This window comes from Dicentrarchus labrax, unplaced genomic scaffold (genome assembly GCF_905237075.1).
Source record: "Dicentrarchus labrax unplaced genomic scaffold, dlabrax2021, whole genome shotgun sequence".
Taxonomy (NCBI): Eukaryota; Metazoa; Chordata; class Actinopteri; family Moronidae; genus Dicentrarchus; species Dicentrarchus labrax.
Genome location: NW_026136706.1, coordinates 10,932,687 through 10,959,170, shown reverse-complemented (window position 1 = coordinate 10,959,170; position 26,484 = coordinate 10,932,687). Strand labels below are relative to the sequence as shown.

The 26,484-nt window shown below is 41.2% G+C and overlaps 2 protein-coding genes across 2 annotated transcripts; one reads left to right on the top strand and one right to left on the bottom strand.

Annotated features, from left to right (window-relative positions):
* Positions 1–3,197: 3,197 nt before the first annotated feature.
* LOC127365604 (GRIP and coiled-coil domain-containing protein 2) lies at positions 3,198–24,808 on the top strand. The gene is made up of 24 exons (XM_051403859.1): positions 3,198–3,406; positions 4,131–4,193; positions 4,332–4,416; positions 4,514–4,593; positions 4,697–4,801; positions 4,940–5,444; positions 5,830–7,724; positions 8,321–8,384; positions 8,562–8,662; positions 8,809–8,907; positions 9,805–9,924; positions 11,190–11,354; positions 11,578–11,682; positions 12,562–12,724; positions 13,004–13,104; positions 13,398–13,475; positions 13,599–13,736; positions 15,182–15,303; positions 16,257–16,433; positions 16,612–16,820; positions 19,054–19,281; positions 19,485–19,624; positions 21,780–21,981; positions 22,404–24,808. The coding sequence occupies exons 1-24, from the start codon at positions 3,401–3,403 to the stop codon at positions 22,475–22,477; spliced, it is 5,025 nt and encodes a 1,674-aa protein (XP_051259819.1). The 5' UTR covers positions 3,198–3,400; the 3' UTR covers positions 22,478–24,808.
* tmem223 (transmembrane protein 223) lies at positions 20,112–21,075 on the bottom strand. Its single transcript, XM_051403861.1, has one exon. The coding sequence runs from the start codon at positions 20,960–20,962 to the stop codon at positions 20,237–20,239; it is 726 nt and encodes a 241-aa protein (XP_051259821.1). The 5' UTR covers positions 20,963–21,075; the 3' UTR covers positions 20,112–20,236.
* Positions 24,809–26,484: the final 1,676 nt, after the last annotated feature.

Genomic DNA, 26,484 nt, shown 5'->3' with positions numbered 1-26,484 from the left:
TCTTCATATATATTTTATAATCTTCATGCATCAGAAATACACTACATCTATTGCATGTCTGTCTGTCTTGGGAGAGTGATCCCTCCCCTGTGGCTCTGTGTCTTTCCTTCCCCGATTTGAGGGTCTAAAGATAGAGGGTGTTGTACAGATTGTAAATCCCGCTGAGGCAAACTGTGATTTGTGATTTTGCTGTATATAAATAAAATGTGACTTGACTTTGACGTGTCCAATTCCTTCAAGATTTTTGGGACAGTGCTCTAGTTGCAGGTCACAACTGGGAACATGTTGCACCAACTGCTGTCTATTCCCTGTTTTTAAAACCCTGTGTACCATTTTAACACATAAAGCTTACAGAAACAATTTAATGTAAATGTAGATTCAGCTTTTTTCACCTTTTGTACAAGACATTTACAGTTTTGGACCTGGCTCCACGGCTGTAGATATCACTTTGATATCACTTCTCAGCCATGAAAAAATACATTTGTAACACTCAGTCACTCACAGCCGTAGAGGTTGAAACCCAGTGCATGCATCTTTGTAGACTGAGTGTTGTTTGCAAAATGCATTTTTTTGTTTTTTCAACAAATTATTCCTTTTTTATTTTTTTTTATTAGTTTATGAACTGTCATTTTTATTCATTTACCACAACATTTTACGCAACATTTACATTTGCAAAGTCAAATGTACAAAACATGTTTGCATTTTAAGTATACAGTTGGAGGAGCCTGCAAGACACTCCTGTCCCGACATTTCTTAACAGAAAGCAAAAAAGATGAGGCGAAAGAGAGAGAGGCAGGAAAAAGTGAATGTATCTCACTCTCCATGTTAGTTTGAAATGTGTTGACTCTTGAGCTAAAACTAGCTGGAGAAAGTGAAAGAGAGATAGAAATAAAGACAGTGGGAAAGAGAAAGAGAGAAGCATGAAAGAGTGTCTGTTGCTCCTCCTGATAGACCCAGCTAGGCTATTCATTACTCCCAGAACGCCAGCCAGTGTCAGTTATATTACTGCAAAGCCGCCCCTGACTGACGGCCACGAGTGGGGGGAGAAAAATGGCAGCAAAATACTGCTCGATGCCCTGGGAGAAAACAAGGGAGGGGCTGTGATGGATGGGTGTGTTTGACCCAGGCGGGGTGGAAGGCAGAGATGGGTCTCTTCCAGATGAGACAGGGAGTCGGCAGAGCCCCTGCCCCTCTGCCCGGAGCATCCCAGCCTTGTCAGGATGAGAGGCATCTCGCTAAGCTGCCTCCGTCAGTGCTTCTATCACTCGTGTCAAAACAGACGCTCTCCATATTCAACAGATAAAACTGGACCTCACGTGATGGGAATACAGAGGCACAGTTAGGCTGTCCATTGAGTTTGTGACAGGCCTGATGTCAGCATGAGGGCAGATACCACCCATCTCCCTATAACAGTCCCAAAAACAACATCATGGTAGCATCAGATAGCTTTGGGATGAGTTTATGCCCCATATGGCCTTTACAGTCATAAAAAAACAATCAGTTTTTAGGTTCTCAGCTACAGTTTGTGCTGTAACAGTAACAAACTGTGCCTCTCTACGCTGCTTCTGTCTTTTTAATAAAGGTCTGTGTGCTCTGTTCATTTTTGTGCTGCGGTGTTTTCAACACTCATCATCAAGAGATGCATTCAAATGTCATTATATGAGTTTGGCCTTGGTGTGTGTGTGTGTGTGTGTGTGTGTGTGTGTGTGTGTGTGTGTGTGTGTGTGTGTGTGTGTGTCCGCAGGTAACCTTGCATACAACTGGACCAATCAGTCTAATATGTTTTGTGCATATCTATGGCTTTAGTATACTCAGGGACCTTTTGTGGTTGCAAAAATGTATTTTTTATTTTTATTTTATTTTTATTTTAAGTATTTCAATTACATGTAAATTTTCCATGTAATTTTATTATGTGCAATGTAAAGGGTCAGCCACCTACAGTGTTAGAGGCACACAGCCTCCTTATGGGATCTAGTAAAGTTTACTTTGTTTGCATCCAGTTTAATTCTGTTAAATAAACTTTATTTCAGTTACATTTGACTTAAAAACAAAGTTCATGTTTATGAGGGCCAAGAATCATTATTTTGAGTGAATGATCACCTGTCCTATCCAATAAAGGCATAAAAAGGCCACCAAAAAACAAGGTTTATAGTCTGTTGAAGGCCACAGTTTGTCCTTTGTAGTCGCTCAAAAACAGTCTGGACTGAAGCATCTGCAGATTAATTTCATGCCTGATATGCAGTCCAGTACAATACGAGATTAATAAATCCATGTTTTACCTGCGTCGCCATCCTGATTATAAGGTAGTCGGAGTATTACCAACATTTATTGTACCAACACATTAAATTTAGAAAACATGAAAGAACTGTGTATTGTGAGGTTCATTGGTGGGTGTGAGGGTGAAAGTTTAAAAGAAGGGAATTATCACGCTCCCCTTAACATCATAAAGATTAACATATTCTCTATATTGAAACACTTTCTTTTTTATATAATTTTGTGGAACAAATTATGCAACAACATCAAACGGTGTCTATACTTTGTCACAGCACTGTTCACTAACTCACTCACGATGTCTGTGAGAGTATACAGGGGTAATGAAATGCTACTCACCTGTGTAATACTAATTTCTATTAATGTACGGCTCCAGCTAATAAACCCTGAGGCTATGGGCCACAGCATTTATTTATCCCTCACTCTTTTATATTGGAATCTCCATTTGGACACCCAGGTATAATGGTCTTCACACCAGCTCTCTCAAAACCAGTTAAAGGTGTTAATTTAACCTTTTCATCACTCAGTTATGACACATGCTGGAGGCCCTCTGACATCAGGTCATGCACCGTACGGTTAATGACATTTTTGCCTCCAGGCAACACCGTACAGCAGCCGGCCATACGATGCAACTATGCAATAATGGTTTAAGACCATTGCTTGTTAGTTGGTTCCTGGGGACCACCAGGTGTCCAAAGGGTGTCAGTATTTTCCTTTTCCACATTAAAAAAAAGACGACATAATTGTATCTAACGGGTCAGTATTGTGCAGTAAGATTCAGATTAGCTGTGCACAGTTCACACGGGCACAATATGCAAAAGACTGTACAAGAAAAACCCAGAAAATGTGCGTTGACTTTTCGGTTCATCCGGTATCAGCCTCAAGTATCCTCTTCAACGTGTGACGTACGTTATCGTGACGTCATCGGTTGACGTTTGCGGAAGCGACTCGTTGCTTTAGCCTGTTAACTCAAAAACCAAAACAGAGGAGAGGTTTTAGTGTTTAATCTTCCCCCCCCCCTAAAAAACCGAAATAATTTCACATATCGCTTTGATTGTGTCCGGCGGACATATTGGTTATCTCCCTGGTGTTTGTCAGAGGACTGAGGAGGAGCTAAACTTCGCCCGAGATGGAGGTAAATGTTCAGGGTCGAGGAGTTAGCTTTAGCCGGTCTGCCACAACTTAATAATGCGTGCAGAGCATCTTCAAGACAGCTAATAATATAACACTGCACCGTTTGTCATATCGGCGCTAAGCTCCTCATGTTTAAGTGTAAATAGACTTGGAAACAGAGTTGGTAACAGTAAGCCCGCAGCAGGCTCAGTTAGTTACCCACTGTGTGCTGTTTACTCACCAAACACCTATTTGTAATTACGTGACTCGGTGTAACACGATAATACTCAACCTTACAGTCTTCTGCTACAACTGGCACATATTAATCATGTTGTCGAACCGTATTTCAGCTGTTTTAATTGGTTGCCACTGCTCGCCTCCGCCATCCAATGTGTGGATGTTGACACTGGAAAAGACAAACCTTTTTTATAGACTACAATTAAATAAAAGTACTTATACTTGTTCTGTGTGTGCCGAATTGTAAAGTGGGTCCTAGTTAAACATAAAATGTTTTTAAACGTGTTCTGTTAACATTGTGCTTTTGCCAACAAGCAGAGTAACATTAAACTTCTGATTTTCCAGAGGGAATACTGTGCTGACTGGTATTTTACCTGCAGTCTGAGGTCAAGCAGCCAAAAACAAACAAGAAATAGAGCACACCTGACAGAGTTTATGTCTTTTAAATGTGTTTATTGCAGTCTGTACCTTGTTAGGTCTGTCATTTATTTTTGCTTTCCCTGAAACAGGACCCTGGTGGTACCGGAGCAGAGTCTGTGGCTCAGTCACCAGCAGGTGCAGCCAAGTCAAAGGTACTGCATCTACAAGCACCTTGTTGCTCAGAGAGACTATCAAAATGTGAAATTTGTGTCTAAATTTGTATAAACATGGTTCATTGTTTGATATGCTTTGGTATAGATTTATATATATTGTATATATTGTATTCTCAGCTGGACACACTGTCCAAAGAGGACCTTATCAAGTTTGCCAAGAAGCAAATGGCTGGCATGCAGAAGATGAAGAGCAGATGTGCAGGTAGCTATAAATGCTTTAAAAGCTTGTGTTTGTTTTTGGCTCTTTGGTTCTGTGGGTCTATAGTGGACAAATATGTGACATTATTTACCTTTTTCAGATTTGGAAAAAGAAGTTGAAGCCCTCAAACAGCAATCCAAAAACAGTAACAGCAATTCAGATGACTCCACTCTGATACAGGTTTGTTTATAGGGCAGCATCTCAGCATGTGGCTACTGTAAATATTCCTCTGTTAAAATACTTAATTTTTGTGTGTGTGTGTGTGTGTGTGTGTGTGTAATAGGAGCTGACTGAGAGGATGGATGCCTTACTACTGGAGAAGGCAGAAACTCAGCAAAGTCTTGCACTATCTCGTAAAGATCTAGAGAGGAATAAGCAGCAAGCCAAGGTAAAATACAGCACATACAGGATTTCTTTGAACACTCTGACATTTTGGTGTATTTCTGTAAAGTCCATTCAATGATGTCTGTATGTTATAATGAAACTATTAATGTCATAACATACCTACATAACTTATTTTGTGCAGGATGATCTCGGAGTGCTCCAAGGAGAGCTTGACCGTGTAACAGAAGATTACCAAAGGAAGCTCAAGACCCTAGAGAACAGCATTGAGGAATCCAACAACAAACACCAAGAAGAAGTGTCTTACTTCCAGAAATTACTGAAAGAACGAGAAGAAAGTGACCGGGAGAGGGAGAGTGAAAGAGAGAGGGAGCGCCTGGCTGAACGTGCGAGTGCCAAAGAGAGCGTTGAAGAGGTCCGCCGTCACTTAGAAGCTCAGCTGAAAACCCTTCGAGCCGAACTGGAAGCGATCCAAGAGCGAAAATCGCAGGAGACTGTTGAGCTGCAGGAGAGCCACCAAAGGAAGTTGACTGAGGCCCAGCAGGAGGTGGAGAACCTGAAGGAGGAGCTCGCTCAGAAGAGTCTGCAGCACGAGGAGGAAATGAGGGCTCTGGAAGAGGATTGTGAAATTGAGAGGGAGCGCCTCCTGTTGCTCCACGAGGAGCTGACGGAGCAGCTCGCTCTCAAAGGTATAACATCACTTTGTTTACAGAGAAAGGTCAGTACAGGAGCTAGATCTGTTACAGTGAAGGATACTCACTGTTTACTGTAGGTGATAACAAGCATTTACACTGTGTATACGGTGCACAGCAGAGCTGAGCCAAGCCTTTTTGTGGCCTATAACTAACAATTCATAGATTTCATATTTTTGTTATGCAAAATCTATAAATTGTAATATATTTTTGAATGATACTTAAGTATCCTCTAGTATAGTATGATTTTTTAAAATTATAATAGCCTTAATTAAGGCACAAGGTGTGTTTAAATTATAATTATATAATCATATATATTATGTTTGTGCATGTGTTACATTATTAAAATGACATTAATCTGACATTACCCTGATTCTTCCAGACAGCTTCCTGCAGGATGTGCAAGAGGAAGATGAGGAACCTCCTCGTGGTTCGGGGATCGCCAAAATGCTGGAGCTGTCTGGCTGCAGTCAGGGTGACTCCAGCCACGTTGATGGAGAGGAGACGGAGACTGGAAAACTGAGAGCAGCCCTGGAAGACCTTCAAGCCCAGAGCACCATGTTACAAGATGAGCTCACCCTGCTTAGTAATGTGAAGGGTGAGCTCGAGGCAGAGCTCGAGAGGACCAAAGAGGAGTTCCAGATGGAAAGAGAAGAGCTGGAGTTCAAAATCAATGAACTGCAGATGAACCGTGAAAGCACTACCAATGACCCAGCCGTAACCCTGGACCCTGACCAAGTCCAAGGAGAGTTCCAGCAACAGAGTGAAGCACTCAAAGACACAGAGGACACCCTCCCAGGTGAATCCAAAGAGTCATCAATAAGTCCTGGAGACCATAACCAATTGAATCCAGAGGAGCTGAGGGCCCAGTGTGACGCCTTGACCAGAGAGAGAGACTCTGCCCTGGTTGAGTGTCAACACATGAGAGACATACTGCAAGGTGTGGAGACAGAACTGGGTGAGAAGACGAGAGATTTTGTTCTTCAGTACAAAGCCATGAAGGAGCAGGGAGCCAGTACTGTACAGGAACTCCAGGACAAGATGGAACAGCTTAGCCAGGAGAGGGATGAGCTGTTGGAGAGTGTGAGAGAGGTTACAGAGGAGAAAAACACTCTGGCGATGAGCGTACAAGACCTGAAGCTGAAGCTCGAAGCCTCCACTGGTGAGGACCAGAAACTCCAGTCTTCTTTAGAGGAACAAACAACTTTGGCGTGTGAGCTGAAGCAATCTGTGGAGGAACTGACCAGGCAGAATGAGGAGATCCTTTCCCAACTGCTGATGAAGGAAAACATGAAAGAAGAGATGAAAGAGATGGTTCACATGCTGCAGGAAGAGCGAAACAATATACACTCCCAGCTCCAGCACAGAGAAGAGGAAATTCAAAAGCTGAACGACGAGAGAGCAAAAGAGGTCGAGAGGCTGCTAGAGGAGAAAGAGAAAGAGACGCTTTTGCATAGAGAGGAGAAAGAGAATGAGTTGAGAAGCCTGAAAAAAGAGAAGGAGGATGAAGTGCAACATCTAAAAGAAGAGAGGGAAAATGTAGAAGAGCGCCTGAAGGAGGAGGTTAAAAGACAGAAGGAGACTGTTTCAGCTTTAGAGCTGAGTATCAAAGACTTCTCCAAAGAAAAGACTGACCTCCAGCATAAATTGGAAGAGGCATCATCTGAGCTTTCCAAAGCCCAGGAAACAAGGGACCTTTTGGCTTCCAAGCTGGCAGCCCTGGAGGGGCAGCTAGAGCAGGAGGCGTCTGAAAAGAACCACCTAGAGGCGAAGTTGAATTCATTGGCAGAGGAGGCAGAGCAGGCCCGCGCCACCATCAGAGCTCTGGAGGAAAATCAGTCTGAAGCACTCGGTAACTCCACCGCAGAGGTTGAGGAGCTCCGAGCACGTGTAGATGAGTTGGAAAAGGAGAGGAGCCTGTTGAGGAGCAGTCTTGAGGAGGCTCAAGGTGTAGTAACATTAGAGGAGGTGCAAAATGAGCTCCAGGCTCGTATCACAGACCTGGAACAGGAGAGGAGCATGTTGAGAAACAACCTGGAGGAGGTGGTGAAGGACACTGAAGGGCTGCAGAAAGACCTGGAGGATATGAAGTCAGTCAATGAGAAGATAAATGAGGAGAACAAGAAACTGCAGGCTCACATTTCTCTGATGACTGAGGAGAAGGAGGAGAAAGGAGAGATTGAGAATATGGAGAAAGAGAGAACAGAGCTCAGAGACCAGCTGGAAGAGAAGGATTCACTCATATCTCAGTTGAGGAGTGAGATCGCCGCTCTCCAGGTGAGTGGAGCTCAGGTTCTAATCGCCATTATCGATCAGAATCACTGCTTAATATTCAAAATAATTAATTCTGATTGATTGTATTTTGCTTTAATTGACTATCAGACATGATCACACTGTCACAGCAATCCAAAAATTCCATGAATCAGAATCAGCTTTAAGTCATCTGATTGATCGGTTGATTGATTGTTTGATTTTATTTATGGTTTAGCAGTTTTAAGACATCCCCATGCAAATTTTGACATTTTATAGACTAAACTGCTGTCTCGATTTATTAAATAATCTCTAGATTAACTGATACTAAACTGATAAATTAAATGTTGCACCTCTATTTATATTGTAGTAGTTATTTTATGTCAACTGGAGGAGGGAAAGTGGAGAAAAAATCCCTAATGCATGTAGGTTTTCTGGAATGTTTTTCTCATGGAAATACTGATTATTGCAAAAATATTGCAGCTTCAAACCAAATAAAACACTTCCTTTTAAAAAAAAAAAAAAAGAAAAGGTGATTGACGTATAATTTGAGTGTTTGTTTTCTTCTGTTTTTTGCTCTTTCCTACTTTCTCTCTTTTATTAATCCTCTGTCACTCTCTCAGGAGTCTGCGGCTCAGTCTACTTCCTCTGAGGAAAACACAGCCAGTGAGATCACAAAGAAATTAGGTATGGAGGTGACACTTGTTAATGAGTATATAAGATAAACTAATATTTCAAACTGCAAGTTATTTTACTAAATACTGTATATGGTCTTTCAAAAAGCTATTTAGTTGGCCTTCTCTTTGGAGCAGGTGATAAATTATATATTATAAATTCAGACCTTGTAACTGCTGCTCCCCTCAGCTCTACTGGAGAAAGAACACAAAGAAAAGGATGAGAAGATGAACAAAATCAAGGCAGTGGCTATCAAAGCGAAGAAGGAGCTGGACATCAGTAAGAAAGAGGTGGGTAGAGTCAGTAATCAGCAGGAAGAGAGAGCAGAAGTAGTATATGAATCGTATCACTACAGTATTCTCTCTAGATACTCTTCAGTGCTCTGATTATTGATTGTACACTGATTCATCTATAATTTATTTGATTTTTGTTACAGGTTGCAACCCTCAAGGAGGAAGTAGAATCACTGAAAGCAGACAGGGAGAAAGTGAACAGCTCTATGAAAGATATCATCCATGGGGCTGAAGGCTACAAGGTAGTAGACTGTCTGGGATAAACAAAAGACAAACTACCAGAATATCCTGTTTAAATTCTGTAACACATGTAATTCATTAAGAACTTTTATGTCAAGCAGTTGTTTATTTTGAGTAATTGTACTGAGGTCAGTTATACATCCATGCATTTATCCACACAGTAGGAATTATATGATTTAATCATATTGACCTGTGTTAAAAAATGGCATTACATAATATTTACATTTAAATTTGCATCACTTTTAAATTGATAAAGGAATATATTAGCCAATGATAGTTACTTATTATCACTGGACTGTTGTGTATCAGCTCACAAAAGACCTAAAAGCTTTGTTGTTTAACACAATATGTTGTAAAGATGCATTTTTTACTGCAATTATTTCAATTGATTTACCAAATAATTAATTTAAATAGCGATTGACAATCTTCACAGTAGATCCTATAATAGAGCACTAATACAGATGTAGTGTAATCAATACTTACTAAAATTATGGACAGCACAATGCAATATTTACTCTGTGCCTGGTTCTATTGTGCCTCCATGACTGGAAAGAGGAGGCCAACATAAGCTGACAGTTCTGATCGTTAAACATTTGATTAATTGCATGCATTACTAATATGTTGCTAATTGGCAAGTGGAAGCATCCTCATTTTGAAACAGACTTTTTTGCGTGATGTCACTCCCAGAGGTCTCCATAAACAGCCCCCAGACTGCACTGTGCTTTACGACTGTGTCCCCATTAGAGAAGAAACCACTCTGTTGTGCCTAATGAGAGTTTTGTCCCGCACTTAAATGTAAATGCAGCTGATATTTAAGATGCATAGTGTTTACCTTCACTGAGCTGTTCAACCGGCTTCCAGTAATGAATGAATATATGTGTGTTTGGATGTGTGTGTAGAACCTGCAGATAGATTACGACAGGCAGACAGAGCAACTGGATAAGGAGAGAGAGAAGGTGGAGGCGGCGGAGAGACAGATTGCTGAGCTGACCAAACGACTCAGCAGTGCTGTCACACAGGTAACACAGATACACACTCAGTCACACACACTTACACACACCCACACATTACCACTAACAAACACACAAGCTGCACTCACCCTCCAGTAAATCTAAGCAGTGCCACTTTGTCCAGCAATACATCTCGCCAGTACTTCCTGCGTAACTCAGTTTCCATCTGATTTACAGTGAGTCATTTTAGCGTGACACACCCAGCTATGCTTGACAGCCCGGCACCCACAAATAGCCCATCAGATGTGACTGTGTGAGCTCGGGAGAAATTTTGTTTATATATACTCTGCTCCCCAAGCTCATAACTGTTTTTTTTTTCCAATGAGAGAACAACAGGCAGGTAAATGGAGCGGAGTATAGCTTCCATCTGCTGTGTGCTAGTGCAACGTCATTTTCTGAGACACAGGTTTATTCTTGTGTGCGCTCATGGGTCTCGGGGGTGGCAGGCTGACGGAAAGAGTACGTCTGGACATCTCTGTTTACCAATCATAGTTTCAGTGTTTGGCTGACAGATGATGGGAGGTGCCTGCTGCTGCTCTAGCTGCTGCTGCTGCTGCTTGTGGTTCAATGTTCCTTGCAGAGAAACCCCTCAGAGCCTGCCGCTGTCAGTTCTGCATGAATGACTTTTAAATGTGTCACATGTGTTCATGCAGGTTTGGTGCATTTGCATACATGTGCATTTTCAGGTGAAAACCCTTCAAATCAAATAAGCAAATAAAAGACATTGAAATAGTAGTAAAAAGGCCCCTTAAACAGAATAAATGGCAATCGAAGCAAAAATATATACATTTAATGTAATATCAAATGTGTGCACATTTGAAAAAACAAAATAAAACTTGTAAGAAAAACATAAAAATCAAAGATTATAAAATATTAAACCTAAGAGCAACCAATAGCCATTGAAAATAGATATGTCTTGAGTTTTGTCTTAAAAGTGTCAAGGGGTGTGGGGCAGCGTTTGAGTGGTGGAATGTTTTCCAAAGCTTTAGAGCTGCCACGGCAAAGACATGATCTCCTCTACCTACCAACCTCGATTGTGGAACAGTTAAAAACAACTACTCTGAGGACTTCACACAGCAAAATCACCACAACTGACTACTGATGTCTGATGTTGAATAAAACACAACTAAATACAAATGGCATTGTGGCTCATTATTAACCAAGTTGTCTCAAAAGTGCTCTATATTTGTCTTGTTCCTGAGGGGTTGCCGTCTTGGAATTGTAAGTTTATCCCCTGACCGAGATAGTAATGTGGATTGTTTGTACTTTTTCAGACTGAGACGATGAGCAGTGAGAAGGAGGACCTGCTGACCAGCATTGAGACTGCGAGGAACACACTGAGGCAGCTGGAAGCCCAAAACCAGGAGCAGCAAAGACAGTTAGCCAGTCTGGACAGAGACCTGCTGGCTGAGAGAGCTATGAAAGAACAGAAGATCAAGGTAGAAATAAGGAGTGATGGATACTCTGTAATACTATTGTGTACTAATCTTAAGTCCTGCCAGCTACTTTGTAATTTAGCTGATCTTGTCTTTTAAAAATAGTTCCTCACATCAAGACTTAACCTGCTGTATGATTTTGAGGGACATAATAATATGAAATATACATACTGAAAAACCCTCTCTCTGCATGTGTGTTTGTGTGTGTGTTTGCTTGCTTCTCCAGGACTTGTCAACTGCCATGAAGGAGGTAGAAGAGCTGACAGCCCAGCTCCGCAGGCAGCAGCAGCAGTCTCAGCAGACTGCCCAGGAGCTGGAGCAGCTACGCAAGGTACACACACACACACACACACACACACACACACACACACAGCTTCTCAGACACCAGTGTCTCTGAGGGCCCGTCCAGTCAAGCGACTGGACTGGTGATGGCTGGCCTGCAGCTACAGCAGCACCTCTCACAGAGAAAGAGAGCAGTTCTAGCCCACAGCATAGGAACTGCTGTTTCTTTTCCATTAGTGGAGACCTACATAGTACAGCAGTGTACACGGAAGCTGCCAGGAGGTCTGACTCTGTTATGTGTCCACATTGTTAGTGCAGCCCAACAAACAATATGTTTGAGGTTGATAATGTGATTTTTGAGTGTATGGAATAAACAAACAGTGAAACACTGGGCACTATACATTTTTTGGCAAAGATCACAGAAAGGTTGTTTATTAAAGTAGTAAGGAGTAGTGACAGATAGATATATTTATAGTGATGGAGTATATTTCATTTCAGGGTTATTATTCGCAGTAAATATATGATAATTGTAACTTTTCACTGTAAATGTCACTGGAATTACACAATAAGTACAACAACTATATATATATATATATATATATATATATATATATATATATATATATATACTGTGAGAACCACCATGGTCCTCTTAAGCCTAAGGTCCTCACCACACTTGAAAAAACAGAAATCACAAACATATTGTCTTATCCATGTATCTTTATTAATTAATATCATAAACTTGATTTGGCTCTGTAAAATTATTTTAAGTGTTAAAAATTCAAGCAAAATATTGTCTGCAGTTGAAAATGAGCTTTAATTTTAAACCACATCTTTTTTTTTTTGTCCTAAAAGTTTAAGATAAGGAGGGAGATAAGGTTTTATCTGTGTTCCCTGTAATGATGTAGTATATTGGCTCAACCTCTAGGGGGCGCAGCAGAGCTCTCTTATGGACATGGAGATGGCTGACTACGAACGCCTGGTGAAAGAACTCAACACCAAACTCTCAGAAAGAGATGAGAGTGCTGAGGAGTTAAAGGCCCAGATAAACTCACTGAACCTGAAGGAGGACACACTCAAACAGGAAATTGGTATGTATGAGATGTGTCAGTACAATGTACATGTTCCTTTATATTTGTTTTAGGAACTCCAGTCTGCATTTAGTGATTTTAATTCTTATTAATCCTGCAGAGCCCTAATGATTTACTACAAAGCTCTCTGTTACATGTCATCTTTCCTCTCTCTTTCCATGTTTCCTGTCAAGCTTTTAATTAATGAAAAGCCTACAGTATGTATTTCACCTTAACCATTTTTATTTGTCTGTCTGTGTGTGTGCACGTGTGTGTGTGCGTGTATATTTGTGTCTCCAGAGGCTTTGAAGTCCCAGCTGGACCAGGGGGAGGAGAAGACCTCCAAGATGAAACAGCTGCTGGTGAAGACCAGAAAGGACTTGGCCGATGCCAAGAAACAGGTCTGTTTTTGTGTGCGTGTGTGTGTGTGTGCGTGCGTGCGTGCGTGCGTGCGTGCGTGCGTGTGTGTGTGCGTGTGCGTGCGTTTTTGTAAGTATGTCCCGCAGGATTTCCTATTACTGTGTGTAACATTGCTGCCTGATGAATGTAAATAGTGTTATGCAACCATGTGTGGGCATGATTGTTGGGGAGGCCTTGAAGATGCTGGGAAGAGTTAATGATTTGTGTGTGTTGCCATGTTTGAGTATATGAGGGTATGTATTTAAATTTTCACTGTGTTTGTGCATACGTGCAGGAAAGCTCCCTCATGATGCTGCAGGCCTCTCTGAAAGGAGAGCTGGAGGCTAACCAACAGCAGCTAGAAAGCTCCAAGGTAACACAGCCAGCACTTCCCAACAAAATGTCTCTCTCAGCAATGAAATATATAGTTATACAAATCAGTAAGTCCTAAACAAGTCACATATTAATATGTGTGTGTGTGTGTTTGTCTGTTGAGATTGAGGTGTGCGAGCTGTCGTCAGAGCGCCACCGTCTGCAGGAGCAGCTGAGGTCTGCGTTGGAACAGCAACAAAGAACCAGCAGCTCCCTGCAGCAACGCATCAGCAGCCTGCAGCAGGAGAGAGACACTGCTAAGGTACACACACACACACACACACACAGACACAGACACTCAATTTGTCATTTTTGCTTTAAACCTTTTGTTCAGGTTCGACTGACTCAATACCTGTAGAGTACATACAGAATAAACATACTGATCACTGATTAAACACATCAGAAGTAGCGTTTGAGATGCTGCAACTACGTAAGACACTAAAAACTGTAATGAATTTAATTGAAGGTTGCACTCATGCTCAGTAGTAACACAGTAGAGAGCAGTGTTATATAGGCCTGTAACTCATGACTATTTTTATGATTGATCCCTCAATTAGTTTTGATTAATCATTTAATTTTTACAATGTTCAGAAATTCTGAAAAATGCCTTTCTCAAGTTCCTAAAGTGACAACTTTTAATTGCTTTGACTAACAGGAAAAAATCCAAAGGGCTTTATTTAACTGTGATATAAAAGAGGTGAAAACATGCAAATGTTCCTATTTTTCATTTGTTTTGTATTTGATCTGAATACTTCTTCCACCACTGACAGCTGGTGTTACATTTCTACTGCTACTCAACGTGAAGATCACATTTTCCCACCATCCTTGAGAGGTCATATTGGAGGCTGTAGTTTGTGGCAATGTTGAGCTGTATTGTGTTTCACTGAGGGGTGTTTATAATATTGTGATCAATAAGGGTCTATATAGGTGTTGTGTAATTTGCTGTCTGTTCTCCATTCTTCTGTTCCTCCTGCACACCCTTTTTTTTTTTTTTTACTTTGTGTATTCTCCAGTCAGCACTTACATTATTTGCAGGTTTTCATTTTGCTCCCTGTCCTCTCTCGCTCCATTGTTAGCAGCGACTCAACGTTACTGTGTCAGATATTTTTATGGATTTTTGATCAGCATGTGAATGTAAGAGTGCTGTAAGGGTGTAGTGCATGAAGATCACTGTGTGGGGGAATATGGTGGGAAAGATGAGAAATTTACAAGTCTATAAAAGAGTAAAGGAGGCTCAGCTGGGTCTTCAATCTTATTACGGACCTGACACAAGCAGTTTTAATTATCTATGCATTTGCACAAAAGCTGAAACAAGCAAGAGAGAGACAGACCAACAGTATTCATCTTAAAATTTACAATACATTTTTATTTATCTGAGGCAGTTACCTAATGGTGTTTGTCCAGAGGGAGTATAGTGAGTTTGAGGGCAGCAGTGGACTGAAAGAGAACAAATGGAGAAAATAGGAGATGGGATATGACGAAGTTGGATTATGTGACGCATTATTTGAAACCTAATTGGTAAGAATTGAGTAGAATTAAGACAATGACCATGTAAATAAGGTAAAACGTTAGTATTCTTCATCAATTGTCCAACAGAAATGACGACAACGTATCTGCTCACCTCTCACAAACTCTTATACTATCTACAGTAAATGTGTGCCGTGATATTTACTGTGTATCTCTGCTCAATCTGTGTGATGATAACAGGCTGAGCTCATGGCGACAGCGGGTGAGTTTGAGAGTTACAAGGTGCGAGTCCACAATGTGCTCAAACAGCAGAAGAACAAAACCAATTCCCAGAGTGACGGGGACTCTGGTAAAGTGGAGAGGTAAGGACAACATCTGTATGACAAACATGCTGAATCGCAGCTATAAGGAAGGTGTTCACATCCAGGGTGGGTTAACAGTGGAGGAATTATAACCTTGTTGTTGTCCTGCTGCACTGTTTGAAATTGAGTAAATAAATAAATTAAAAAACTGGATTCCTTCACTGGCCACCCACTGTGGACTTCAGATACCCTTAAAGCTACACAGCTTATATGCAACAGATAGCTATCCACTACATGGTATGGCTCGACTTTACTCACTTTTGGTACCTCTACATAGTTTTCCACTGTAGATAGTAACCCCCTCAGCGTAGGCGGAACTGAGCATCAGAGCGACACAGTTAAGAAACTTTATTCACTTACAAACTGTAACCTACAACGTATATTTACTGCCAGATTGACGATTTCACTCCTCTGTTTTTCTCTGCACCGCTCACATTCACCACACGCTCTCTCTCTCTCTCTCTCTCTCTCTCTCTCTCTCTCTCTCTCTCTCTCTCTCTCTCTCTCTCTCTCTCACAAACACACACCACACACAACTACGCACACACAAAAGGTGCTGCTGCTCTTATAACAGAGGATATGAAAGGATGGTGTTCTTGATACATCTGCACTTCATCAGTTGACCACGGCGTAGTTTTGCAGTCTGCCATTTTTGAGTGAATAAAATAAATTGTGGACACTATTTAAAAATGTAGGGTTTGTGCAGGATGTCGATGTTGTTTGACCACTAGGTGGTCTGCAGTGTTTTCATGTGACCTTTTAGAATCAGCTCAGCTCACTCAGCTACTATCCAGGGAAAAAGAGCGAGTAGAGTCGAGTTGCACCATGCAATGAATAAGCAGCTAACAGAAGCTGCTCGGGAACCAAATTGAAGTGAACATTAATTAGTAGTATGTATCAGTCAACACTGTAAGATATATGACAGTGTAATGAATATGTGGGGTGTCTGGCAGGGAGCAGTTGTCCTCTCAGATAGAACAGCTGAGGTCCAGGCTGGCTGAGAGCCATCAGAGCCTCCAGAGCAGCACAGCGGAGCTGCAGCAGCTCCACACTGAACACGACACTCTGCTGGAGAGACACAACAAAATCCTCCAGGAAACCATTAGCAAGGAGGCTGAGCTCCGGGAGAGGTGAGCTGGCTCGACCCTGTCTTGTCCAGAATTTACCATACCACCATGTTGATGTATTATGTTCTCTCACACTCCCACCCTCATATAAATATATAAATATTTTATATAAAAATTGTCCAATTGTTTTCAGTGTCTAAATTCTTCCATTAATTTCCTCTCTCTCTGCCTCCTCCCCCAGGCTGCTGTCAGTGCAATCAGAGAACGTGGCTCTGCGGTCAGATCTGTCCCAGGCTCAGGCTGACCTGTCCTCCCAGGTCGAGACCCAGCGTCAGACCTACAGGGAGCAGCTGAGGAAGCTGCAGGACGACCACCGGGCCACTGTGGAGACCCTGCAGGGTCAGCTGACCCGCCTCGAGGAGCAACTCTTCAACCTGCAGAGCCAGAACAGTAAGCATGAAGGGAAATTACAACCGTCATCCATTATAAACTGATCCTCCAGTACGTAGCTAGTTCTGTACATGTATCAGACAGAGTAGCAGTGGAGGTAACAAATGTATCTCTTATATTAATGAGCCCCAATAAGTGACTACTGCTCAGTTAGACAGCAGGAAGCTCAAGGGGTGCGTGAATGTTATTATATAAAGAGATCTATGAAAGCATCAAGTGTTAACAGTGTTGAAGTTTTCTATCTTGTTTACTTTCCTGTGAGAGGAGAGAAGGGAGAGAAGGGAGAGATGGCGTGTTTATCAAAAAAGCGGCACTGGAAGCTCATTCATCACCTCCCACACAGCTGCCCTCTGGAGTCAAACAGAAAGTACACACATGAGTACACGTCACTAGAAAAGGAAAGTGTGTGTGTGTGTGTGTGTGTGTGTGTGTGTGTGTGTGTGTGTGTGTGTGTGTGTGTGTGTGTGTGTGTGTGTGTGTGTGTGTGTGTGTGTGTGTGTGTGTGTGTGTGTGTGTGTGTGTTAGTTTCTTCACTTCATTATGGCCAGGTGTTGGCGAGGCTCCTCAGCTCTGTTCCCGCCTCTCAGTGGGGCAAACAGCTCACTGCGGCATCTGGAAAGACTCATCATTAGCAGCTCACACATGTCCGCCAGGAGTAGCCCGATATACAGGGCCAATATCACTGCAAGTCATATTTGAGCATTTTCAATAACAAGTTAAAATGCAGAAGGGTTCAACATCAGTGGCTTTAACTGGTCCTATTGGGCAGGTGCGTCATAAAACTGCTGGACAATTTCTATTGGCCTCTTTTCTTTTCTTTTTTTATGAATCAACTGAAACTAAAATTGATCTATGTTCACAGACATGTTTCGCCCCATTTACTCTTTAATCTAAACAATCAAGCAGAAAATAAATACAAATTACAAATATTAATTCCAAAAACGTAAAAGTAAAAAGTCTTCTACAAGAAACTGGTGGAGGCAGCAGCTTTTCTCTGCTCTTCTCTTTGATGCTGATTGTTCAGTATTTATCTGTGGTTCAAATCATGTCCAGAAAATTAATTTGTCTATGAACTGGTGTCCCCCCCCCCATAGTTGTCTTTTACCACTACAGTTTGATTTATCTTGAATCTCTTGTCCTGAGTGTTGAGCCTGTTACAGTTTTTATTGGTTAGATCTGTGCACATTGTAAAGTTATCTATAACATGGAGTGTTGTGTCAGCAGAGGGATAAGAAGCGGCACAGTTTACTGTCCCAACTAGGCTTTTTAGTCCTCAAGGAAAAGCCTTATTAATAGTTAATCTGAACCCTAATCGGACCACACAATCTGGTCCAGCTCTAATGCCCTTTTACACACAAAGAAACAGATGAATGCATGTTGTAGGTCTTCAGCATCTTGCTCCTCTCTCTCAGATGCACCCAGAGAGGAGGTAGAGTACCAGCAAGAGGTGGGAAGGCGAGCGGATTGGTTTAGTGTCTGGTCTTCTGGTTCAGTTTTAGGTGCATTAATCACAATCTTCCCTCTTGTCTACCCACTCTCTCAAGTGCCTCACCCTTCTCTCTCGCCCTTCTCTTCACACTTGTTGTCGTTGTTAATGCCAGCTGAACTGGTTAAGTGAGTGTGTCTGGTGCCCCCTCATGTCACAATGAAGTAGGACAGTGACTCTCAGCTTGGTGTTAAATTGGGAAGAGAGTCTGTTTAGTACGGTAAAGGGATCGATACCATACTGCTTTCTCTTTCATCTTTGACTAAATATGTGTTTATATGTTGTTTATTTATTTAGATTTTGTATTTTTCAAATTGAGAAACATCGGGCAGCAAAAAATAACAATTACTTTGTATTGAAAGAAATAAAAACAATAAAAATATAGTTTAATGTCAATAAAGTAAGGGTGGGGAATAGGGTCAGTCATAGTTGAAACTTACATTTGCTAAGTTGAACTTATTTACAGTAAATGTAAAATGAATTATGTTATTTTACTGAACACTGGTTCAGTAAAAATGTAATAATGTCAAACTTTAATATCAATGTACCCAACACACTTACACTAACAACAGAAGGCCGGTGGAGTTTGGAGCAACAGGGTGACAGTAGTCTCAGTTTAGAGAGAACTAAACAGAAATGTAAAGATTGGTTTAAAGTAAATCTTTAAAAACAAGGTTTAAAGCATGTACGTTGTTAATATTCACCTGCTAATAAACAACTCTTCTCCCAACCTTTTCATTCTTCCAGGTCCAGTGTCGGTCCAGTCCGGCCGTAAGCCCCTGGCGTCAGACCCCCAGCGCAGAAACACAGATCAGAACCAGGCGGGGCTGGGACTAATGGGCCTCAACGACCTCCAGTCTATGGCCAGGGAGGAGGGCGAGGGCATGGAGACCACGGAGACTGAGAGCCCCTCTCCTGCTCTTACTCCCCTCCCCTCTCTGGAGCATCTTCTCATGTCCCCGGACCCCAAACAAGGTGTGTTTGAAGGAAAAATTACCCAGTTTATAGAAGCACCATGTACAGTACTTCAGTATTAAACCTCTGGCCTCAACAGTGTTTACTCATCCGGTTGCCATCTTTGTTTGGGTCAAGGAATACGAAATTTAGATATTTGCTTGAGGCCCAAACAGAGGCAAATTAGCTTTAACTTTAACTTGTGTGTTTGTTTTGGTCTCCAGAGCCATTTGTGTGGACGGTGGAACCCACCAAAGAAGAGCTAAGTCAAAAGCTGAGCACAGCCACCCGCAGTATGGAGCACATGAACAGCCTCCTGCATGAAACTGAAGCCACCAATGCTGTTCTCATGGAGCAGATCACTGTACGTGCACACACACACACACACACACACACACACACACACACACACACACACACACACACACACACACACACACACACACACCGTTCATCACTTTAATTTCACAGCAAATTCATTCAAACTGCTTCTTGTTACTTTTATAATTGCAATTAAAATAACTAGTTGTTTATTCTGTTTTTATGTAACAACAAACAACATAATGGGGGGGGGGGGGAGTGTGTACGCACCTTTAAAATAACATTGACACGTAACCTCAACTGTATTTGGTAAGATGGAAGTAAAACAGCAATAATAGCCATCACATTTAAGGTGAGGTAAGACTCCTCCTCCTTACAGGATCTTCTCCGGACTACTAATAGTTTATTCTAAATACATTTAGATTATATTTTAAAACCCCCTCTCTAAATGTATTTAATGCTGACCGTGTCCACAGCAGGGATAAAACATGTTTCATACTGGGTATAGATTTAAATTAAATGAGTCCATAGTTGATTATATAGATTTAATCAAACAGAAACAGACACATTTGTTTGGCAGCCATGTAAAATCACTAAAGTCCTCCTCAGTTTATGGCAATGGTGTAATAATAATAATAATAATAATAATAACCACTCAAACTGGCCGGTAAGCCCCAACGGTGATATCAAACAGCCTGGTGTTGTTAATGGTCCCCTCTTTGTCCAGAAGAAAGTAGAACTTGTGTCCTTTGACCCTGAGGGGGATGAACGAGGGGGACTCATGTCTGTGAGCATGACAGGCGACCTGTGACAGCGGGACTGTCATCCTCCGGCCTCGGCCTGCACCCAAAGGCGACTGTGTGGAAACTGTCACCATCCTCCCACCCTGGTGTAAAACCACCTGGTGGACTGAGCGCCGGCAGAACAGGAGCCCGAGCCCGACTATCCCTGCTCCTACCGCCAGGCAGCCCAGCGAGAAGCCGTACCTCCAGGTGTTTGACCCCAGGTTCATCTCGAAACTCCATATCCCAGCAAGCCCGGTGGTGGTGGTGGTGGTGGGGGGGGTCGCCCTGGCTTTCCCTTTCTCTGTAGCGCCCCCTGTGTCTCTGAGCCCGGTGAAAGCGAAGTGGCCCAGGTACGTCCAGAAGAGAAGCTGTCCGCCGCAGAAGACCGACAGCAGCCGGAAGAAGCGGGTCCTGTCGTGCTCGAACAGGGTCACATCCCTGGAGGGCCGGGCGGAGGTGCAGAGGCCGCGGCCGGCAGCAGCAGCGATGCTCGGTGGGGAAGTGTGCGCGGACCTCGACGCAGTTTGAGAGAGTCTCTGTTGAATGTGTGTGGAGTAACACGCCAGAGCCCCGCGAAGAAAGCACTGTAAACCCATTGTTCTGCCTTCAGTAGTCGATGTAACTCGTGTTTTTATAACTCGAGTTTTTATCGCTTCTTTCCCGACACACTGCAGCGCTGCACCGCAGAGGGCGCCGCCATGTTTGTTAGTGTGACGTAAGGTGTCAGGTGACAGAAAGCGGCGTTGATTAAAATTAATCGATTAATGAGTTATGCACTAAAAAAAACAACAAAATCAAGTTGTTGTTGTTGTTGTTGTTTTTAAATGACTAATAACATAAAATAACTAATAAATCGTATCGAATTAAAAATGTATTTAACGCTGTAATAAAATAAATTATATTATATTATACATTTATTATATTATATTATAAATATTTTGGCATGTTAGGGGGCCATATACAACCAGGGAGGTTTTTGTGTTTTTATTTGTTTGCTTTACAATTATACAATTAATACAAAACTAAACACTTCTTTTTTTTTCCAGCCCTGTGTTTGAAAAACAATGTAATTGATCTTGAACTGATGTCATTTTTTTATTATAATGATCAGTTTTCAGTAACATAACACCTGGTCCAGTATGCAACTTATACATTTAAGTGTGTGACATGAGAATAGACTTTACAGTAAACAAGGAGACATCTTGTGTCCAGCAGGAAAACTTCAACAATGATACAAATTTGCATATTCATAGACTCCTGGATGGTTTAATGAGGTAGAAGAAGTTAATGTCTTTTTAAGGACTTTAATTTGGAAGAAAACTAAAACAAATCAAACACACATTACTGTTCCAAGCCCATCGTTTGTTTGTCTGGAAGGAATCTTTAAAGTTGCTCATATGTTCTGCCTGCTAGCTGTTGAAGAGTGAAGTGCGTCGTCTGGAGCGAAACCAGGAGAGGGAGAAGAGTGTGGCTAACCTGGAGTATCTGAAGAACGTCCTGCTGCAGTTCATCTTCCTGCAATCTGGCAGCGAGCGGCAGGCGCTTCTGCCCGTCATTCACACAATGCTGCAGCTCAGTCCAGAGGAGAAAAGCAAACTGGCTGCCATTGCACAAGGTAAGAACTATGTGAAATTGAAATATACTGCTTTGTGTTGCACTACAGAGCATAAAAAAGGTTTATACATAGAAACTAAATACACACAACATATTTATTTAAATATGCTAGCAATCTGACCGGTGATCAAACAGCTCATAAACTGGTTTGTAATGGTACTATGGTGTTGTGATAGTGGTTCTACTCCAATATATTGCAGATTTAAGTGTCTAACTAAGTAAACGCGACTCACTTTTTGTAGTATGTAGCTGTTATTACTGCATACTGTATCACACACAGCATCTGAGAGGACATTATCTGTTAATCATGATTTTATTTCTTGTTCTGTCCCTACTCAATATGGAGTTGTCGTACTACAGGACATACTGTCAATCATGTATCCATAATCTATAACCGGGTTTTATTTGATCTCCTTTGTGCAGGTGGGGAAGAGGGGTCCGGGACTCGGGGCTCAGGTTGGTCCTCCTATCTCCACAGCTGGTCTGGGATCAGGTAGACTTGATGATCAACCAACTCAGCAAAAACAATATAAGGAGGAGGAGGAGGAGGAAGAGGAGGAGGAGGATAAGATGTTACTGGGCCTTTTTCTGTGAAAACCTGTACTAAGCAGCGATGCTGTACATTCGAAATAGTGGCGGGAAGTTAAACCGGGGCATTTACAAACCTTTTTCTGGGACACAAAAGAAGGGACCAAGGATTGTATCAGAAAAAAGTGAAGTGTGTGGTAGAGATGAAACCAAAACATTTGACATGAACATTGATTTGAATTTGTAGTGCAATACTTACATTAGTCTCTTACCACTGAATGTTAACTGTGACAAATTTCTGTCTTCCTTACTCTAACTATTGACAACAATATTTACTGGACGCGAGGGTTACGCCTCCTGGAGCTCTTAAGGCATTACGAAGCATCGCTAGCACTATTGAAACATTCTGAGTGTGTACATCATTTCTATATCATGTTATATTCACAACGTTGTATAATGCACATGTGTAGTGCACAAATTACAGGAGGAGGATTAATCAAGGGGATAACTGTGTTAGTTAGTGAGATGTTATCACTTTAAGATTTATTACTTCTTAAGATTTTACTTGCACTTGTAATGGGCTTGTACTGTGTAGCACAGTACACTTAAAGGGTTATAGTAGAGTTTCAGCTCTTTTGGTACATTTCTTTCAACAATTTCAAGGACATACTGAAGCGTTAAAAGATTTTTTTAACTACCTAGACTGCAGCCATTTTCTTCTATTCCTTGCAGTGTGAAAATTAACAGGAAACTTGCTCAATATATCAGAATAAACATCATCTCAACATTAATTTTCAACCAGTTGTTGCCTTGAAGGTAGAAAAAAAAGACAAACCTTAAATGCAACACGCTTTAGAAAACAATCACCGGTAGAGTCCAGTACGCGTGATTTAGTTAATGGCCTAAAACCATTCACTGTACACAAACTAGACGTAGAGTCCGTGACGTAACCCATCGGTTTCTGAAGAGCCGATGTGAAGCTCAGTGTGGTCGGCTCTGGTCGTCTCTATCTTGGCATTCCCGACTTTGCCGGCTCCTGATCCAAAAATGGGTTAAGACGTGGAGCTGAGGCGGGCTGAATGAAGCCTGGTTACTGAACACAGCCGCCTGTCACTCAAAGTGGCCACCCTCTCAATTTAGCCTAACTTTAAGCCTTGATATATTTTAAACTGGTGAGTTTTATAAAGATTCACTTACAGTTATCATAGACGGAGGAAATTAGATAAAGAGACCAAAACTGTTTTTTGTACGAGGCTGTAAACATGTTTAATCCTGCTATAAATTTGGGCATTTTAATATGGGTTCTTATGAAGATTGACTCCCATCTGTAGCCCGCCTCCAGTGGCCGTTTGAGGAACTGCAGTTTGTTTTACTTCCATTGTTTGGTTTCATTTGCAGCCACGGAGGTTGCTGCTTGGCTAAAGCATGCTAACTATCCAGTGTGATCCATTTAAGTCTCTTCATCTCGATCATAATCTGACTTATAATATTAAAAAAAAGTGCATTTCTACGTTCTCAGGTTCACCTGACCAACATGACTGACAAAACATTATTATAATAGCATATTTATGCTTTTTTTCTGACATAATTTGTTGTTGTTGATTAATGCTTACATTCTTAAATCAGTTGGAGTTTCTTTGTGTTTTGATTGATCATATCCTGTAGCGATGGTTGATGTGTGATTTTGTTCTGGTTACTGTGTAATTTTGTAGTTCCTGATTGTTGTGGTTGTTATTTAATGCCAAATCATTATTTTAATGCTTTCTCTGTCTTTTTTTGGGAATACTTTCTGTTTTTAGTCTGTTGTTGTGCTGCTGTTTAATCACTGGACCTGACAGATTTGTTGCAGCATCATCTGTACGGCTGTCTTGTTGAAGGACGGTCGCCGTGACGGCAAGCATATCCAACCTGCTAAAGTGTCCTTGAGCAAGACTCACGGGTGCTGCTTTTTCACAGTGCCTGACCACGACCTTCTGACCTCCCTGTAAAACACACATCCACCCACTGTTTCATCACATAACTAAATTATTTTTTGCTCACATCCTATTAATGAAGAAGATAACCGGCTTGTTTATTTTCTCATTCCAGTGGCAGCTTTTTGTGATTCCTTCAGCACAAGTGAATGTATTTGTATTGAATGCTTTTTATATTCATGTTGGGTAACGTCAGCAGAGGCTATGCGAGATTACTGTAACTATAAAGTGTGTATCTGTATAAGAATGAAGGCGCGTTTACAGTGTGTTAACTGTTTCACTGTAAAACAACTTGTAAACTTAAAATAAACTCAACATGGATGAAAATATTTCCAGTTATTTTGTATTCAACCTTTGCTTATTCATTCATTATAATGCATTTTGATATAAAACTTTGCATCTACAGGTCATTATAAGCATCAGCAGCAACGAATCACAATCAGCATTAATTCAGCATTACGGATTATATATCTTAACAGTCATGATGAATACATAAAGTATAAAGGGACTGCAAGATAAACATAAAAATATCCATCTTTTCTGACTTGTAAATCTTTTTATTGCTCTGACGTCTCAACTTCAGACTCAATCTGTTTGTAGTGTGAACTCCAGTTTCTTTGTAGCTGTGCATTTCTTTTTCCTACTATGAAAGTCCTCATCCCTCTTTCAGGGAGGGAAGGGGGTGTGGGAGCTCTCCTTTTAAGGAAATATATGTGGTTTCTAGTATGACGACGCAGTCCGGAGAGGAAACAACAAATAATAACTACTGTATCTGCCACTGGGAGGGAAGGGTAAAGGTGCTATTAACTAGGGAGCAGCACTATCATTAACACCTCGCCTTAATATGATGCAATTCCTCCTATTAGTTTTTGCCATTCATTTTTATCATCCAGTCTTATCCTAGTAGTAGTAGCATCTTCTTTTCATCCACTGTGTATGTAATATAACTTGTGGATGGTTTAAATCAAATAAAATGAGGTTTCTTCACGGCTCCCACTCGCCATGTTGAACTTCTGTATAGTATCCGGTGTCCAGAAAATAAAATAGTCAGAGTTTCCATATAAACTGATGCTTCATATGTAAGTGATACAAGACTAGAGGATGCAGGAGTGGCTTACTGCATGAATCCAGATACAAATACCCGTTTAATCTGTTGATACTAACACTTCTTGCACTGAGCTGTGCAGGGCGGGTCTTGCCGTTTTCTGGCTGTAAAAACTAAATTGTAATTCTCCAGCGGTGGAGGCTCACAGTCTGAATGAGAAGCTGCAACAGATCAACAGAGAAACAGTCGACGAGCGCTCTGCCCTTCACAATAAAAGCACAGGTTTTAAGTCTGTCTGGGTTATGGGCTGGTTAGCTGTGCACAATGTTTGCATATCTACTCCCAAAACCTGCAGTACGTTTGTGGTCCTGAATATTAATGAGTCTGGACATTTCAAGGCCCTAAACATGATTTGGTTTCCTGACCTCCTCACTGAAAATCTGATCTGTAAATGATTGCCACGTAGACTTACATGATATTATATGAGACCAAAAGATAAAATTACAAACAAAACAAAGAGCTGCTGCAAGTGCAAGGTTTGCTGAACAGAAATGAAACCAAATCAAGCATTATTATATGTCACTACTGAAACAATAAACTCATAGTAGGTTCAAGATTCAAGGTTCATCTTTATTGACATTTTACAATAAAGGATTGCACAATGAAATGCAGCCCTCTTCACACTCCACACAAAGAAAACCTATAATCAAAGAATGAAATAAGAATAGAATCCAACCATAAAATAGGAAGGAAAATAAAACAAAGTCTGTAAAAGTATCTCTAAAGGAAGGACAGGACATATAATTACTTAAAAATCTATATGTATTTACATGAACCTATTTTGCCCAATTAGATTCCTACCTTCACATTACCTTTTCATATTTTCAGTTTTTATAGAATATTACTTTTATCTTTATATTCTTTATACTTATTATTCGATATACTTATGTTGTTCACA

Coding starts and splice junctions, on each gene's coding strand:
- LOC127365604 (XM_051403859.1), top strand. Junction 8,385..8,561: donor TGAGATCACAAAGAAATTAG/GTATGGAGGTGA, acceptor TGCTCCCCTCAG/CTCTACTGGAGAAAGAACAC. Junction 16,821..19,053: donor CAACCTGCAGAGCCAGAACA/GTAAGCATGAAG, acceptor TCATTCTTCCAG/GTCCAGTGTCGGTCCAGTCC.
- tmem223 (XM_051403861.1), bottom strand. CDS start 20,962: ATGGGTTTACAGTGCTTTCTTCGCGGGGCTCTGGCGTGTTACTCCACA.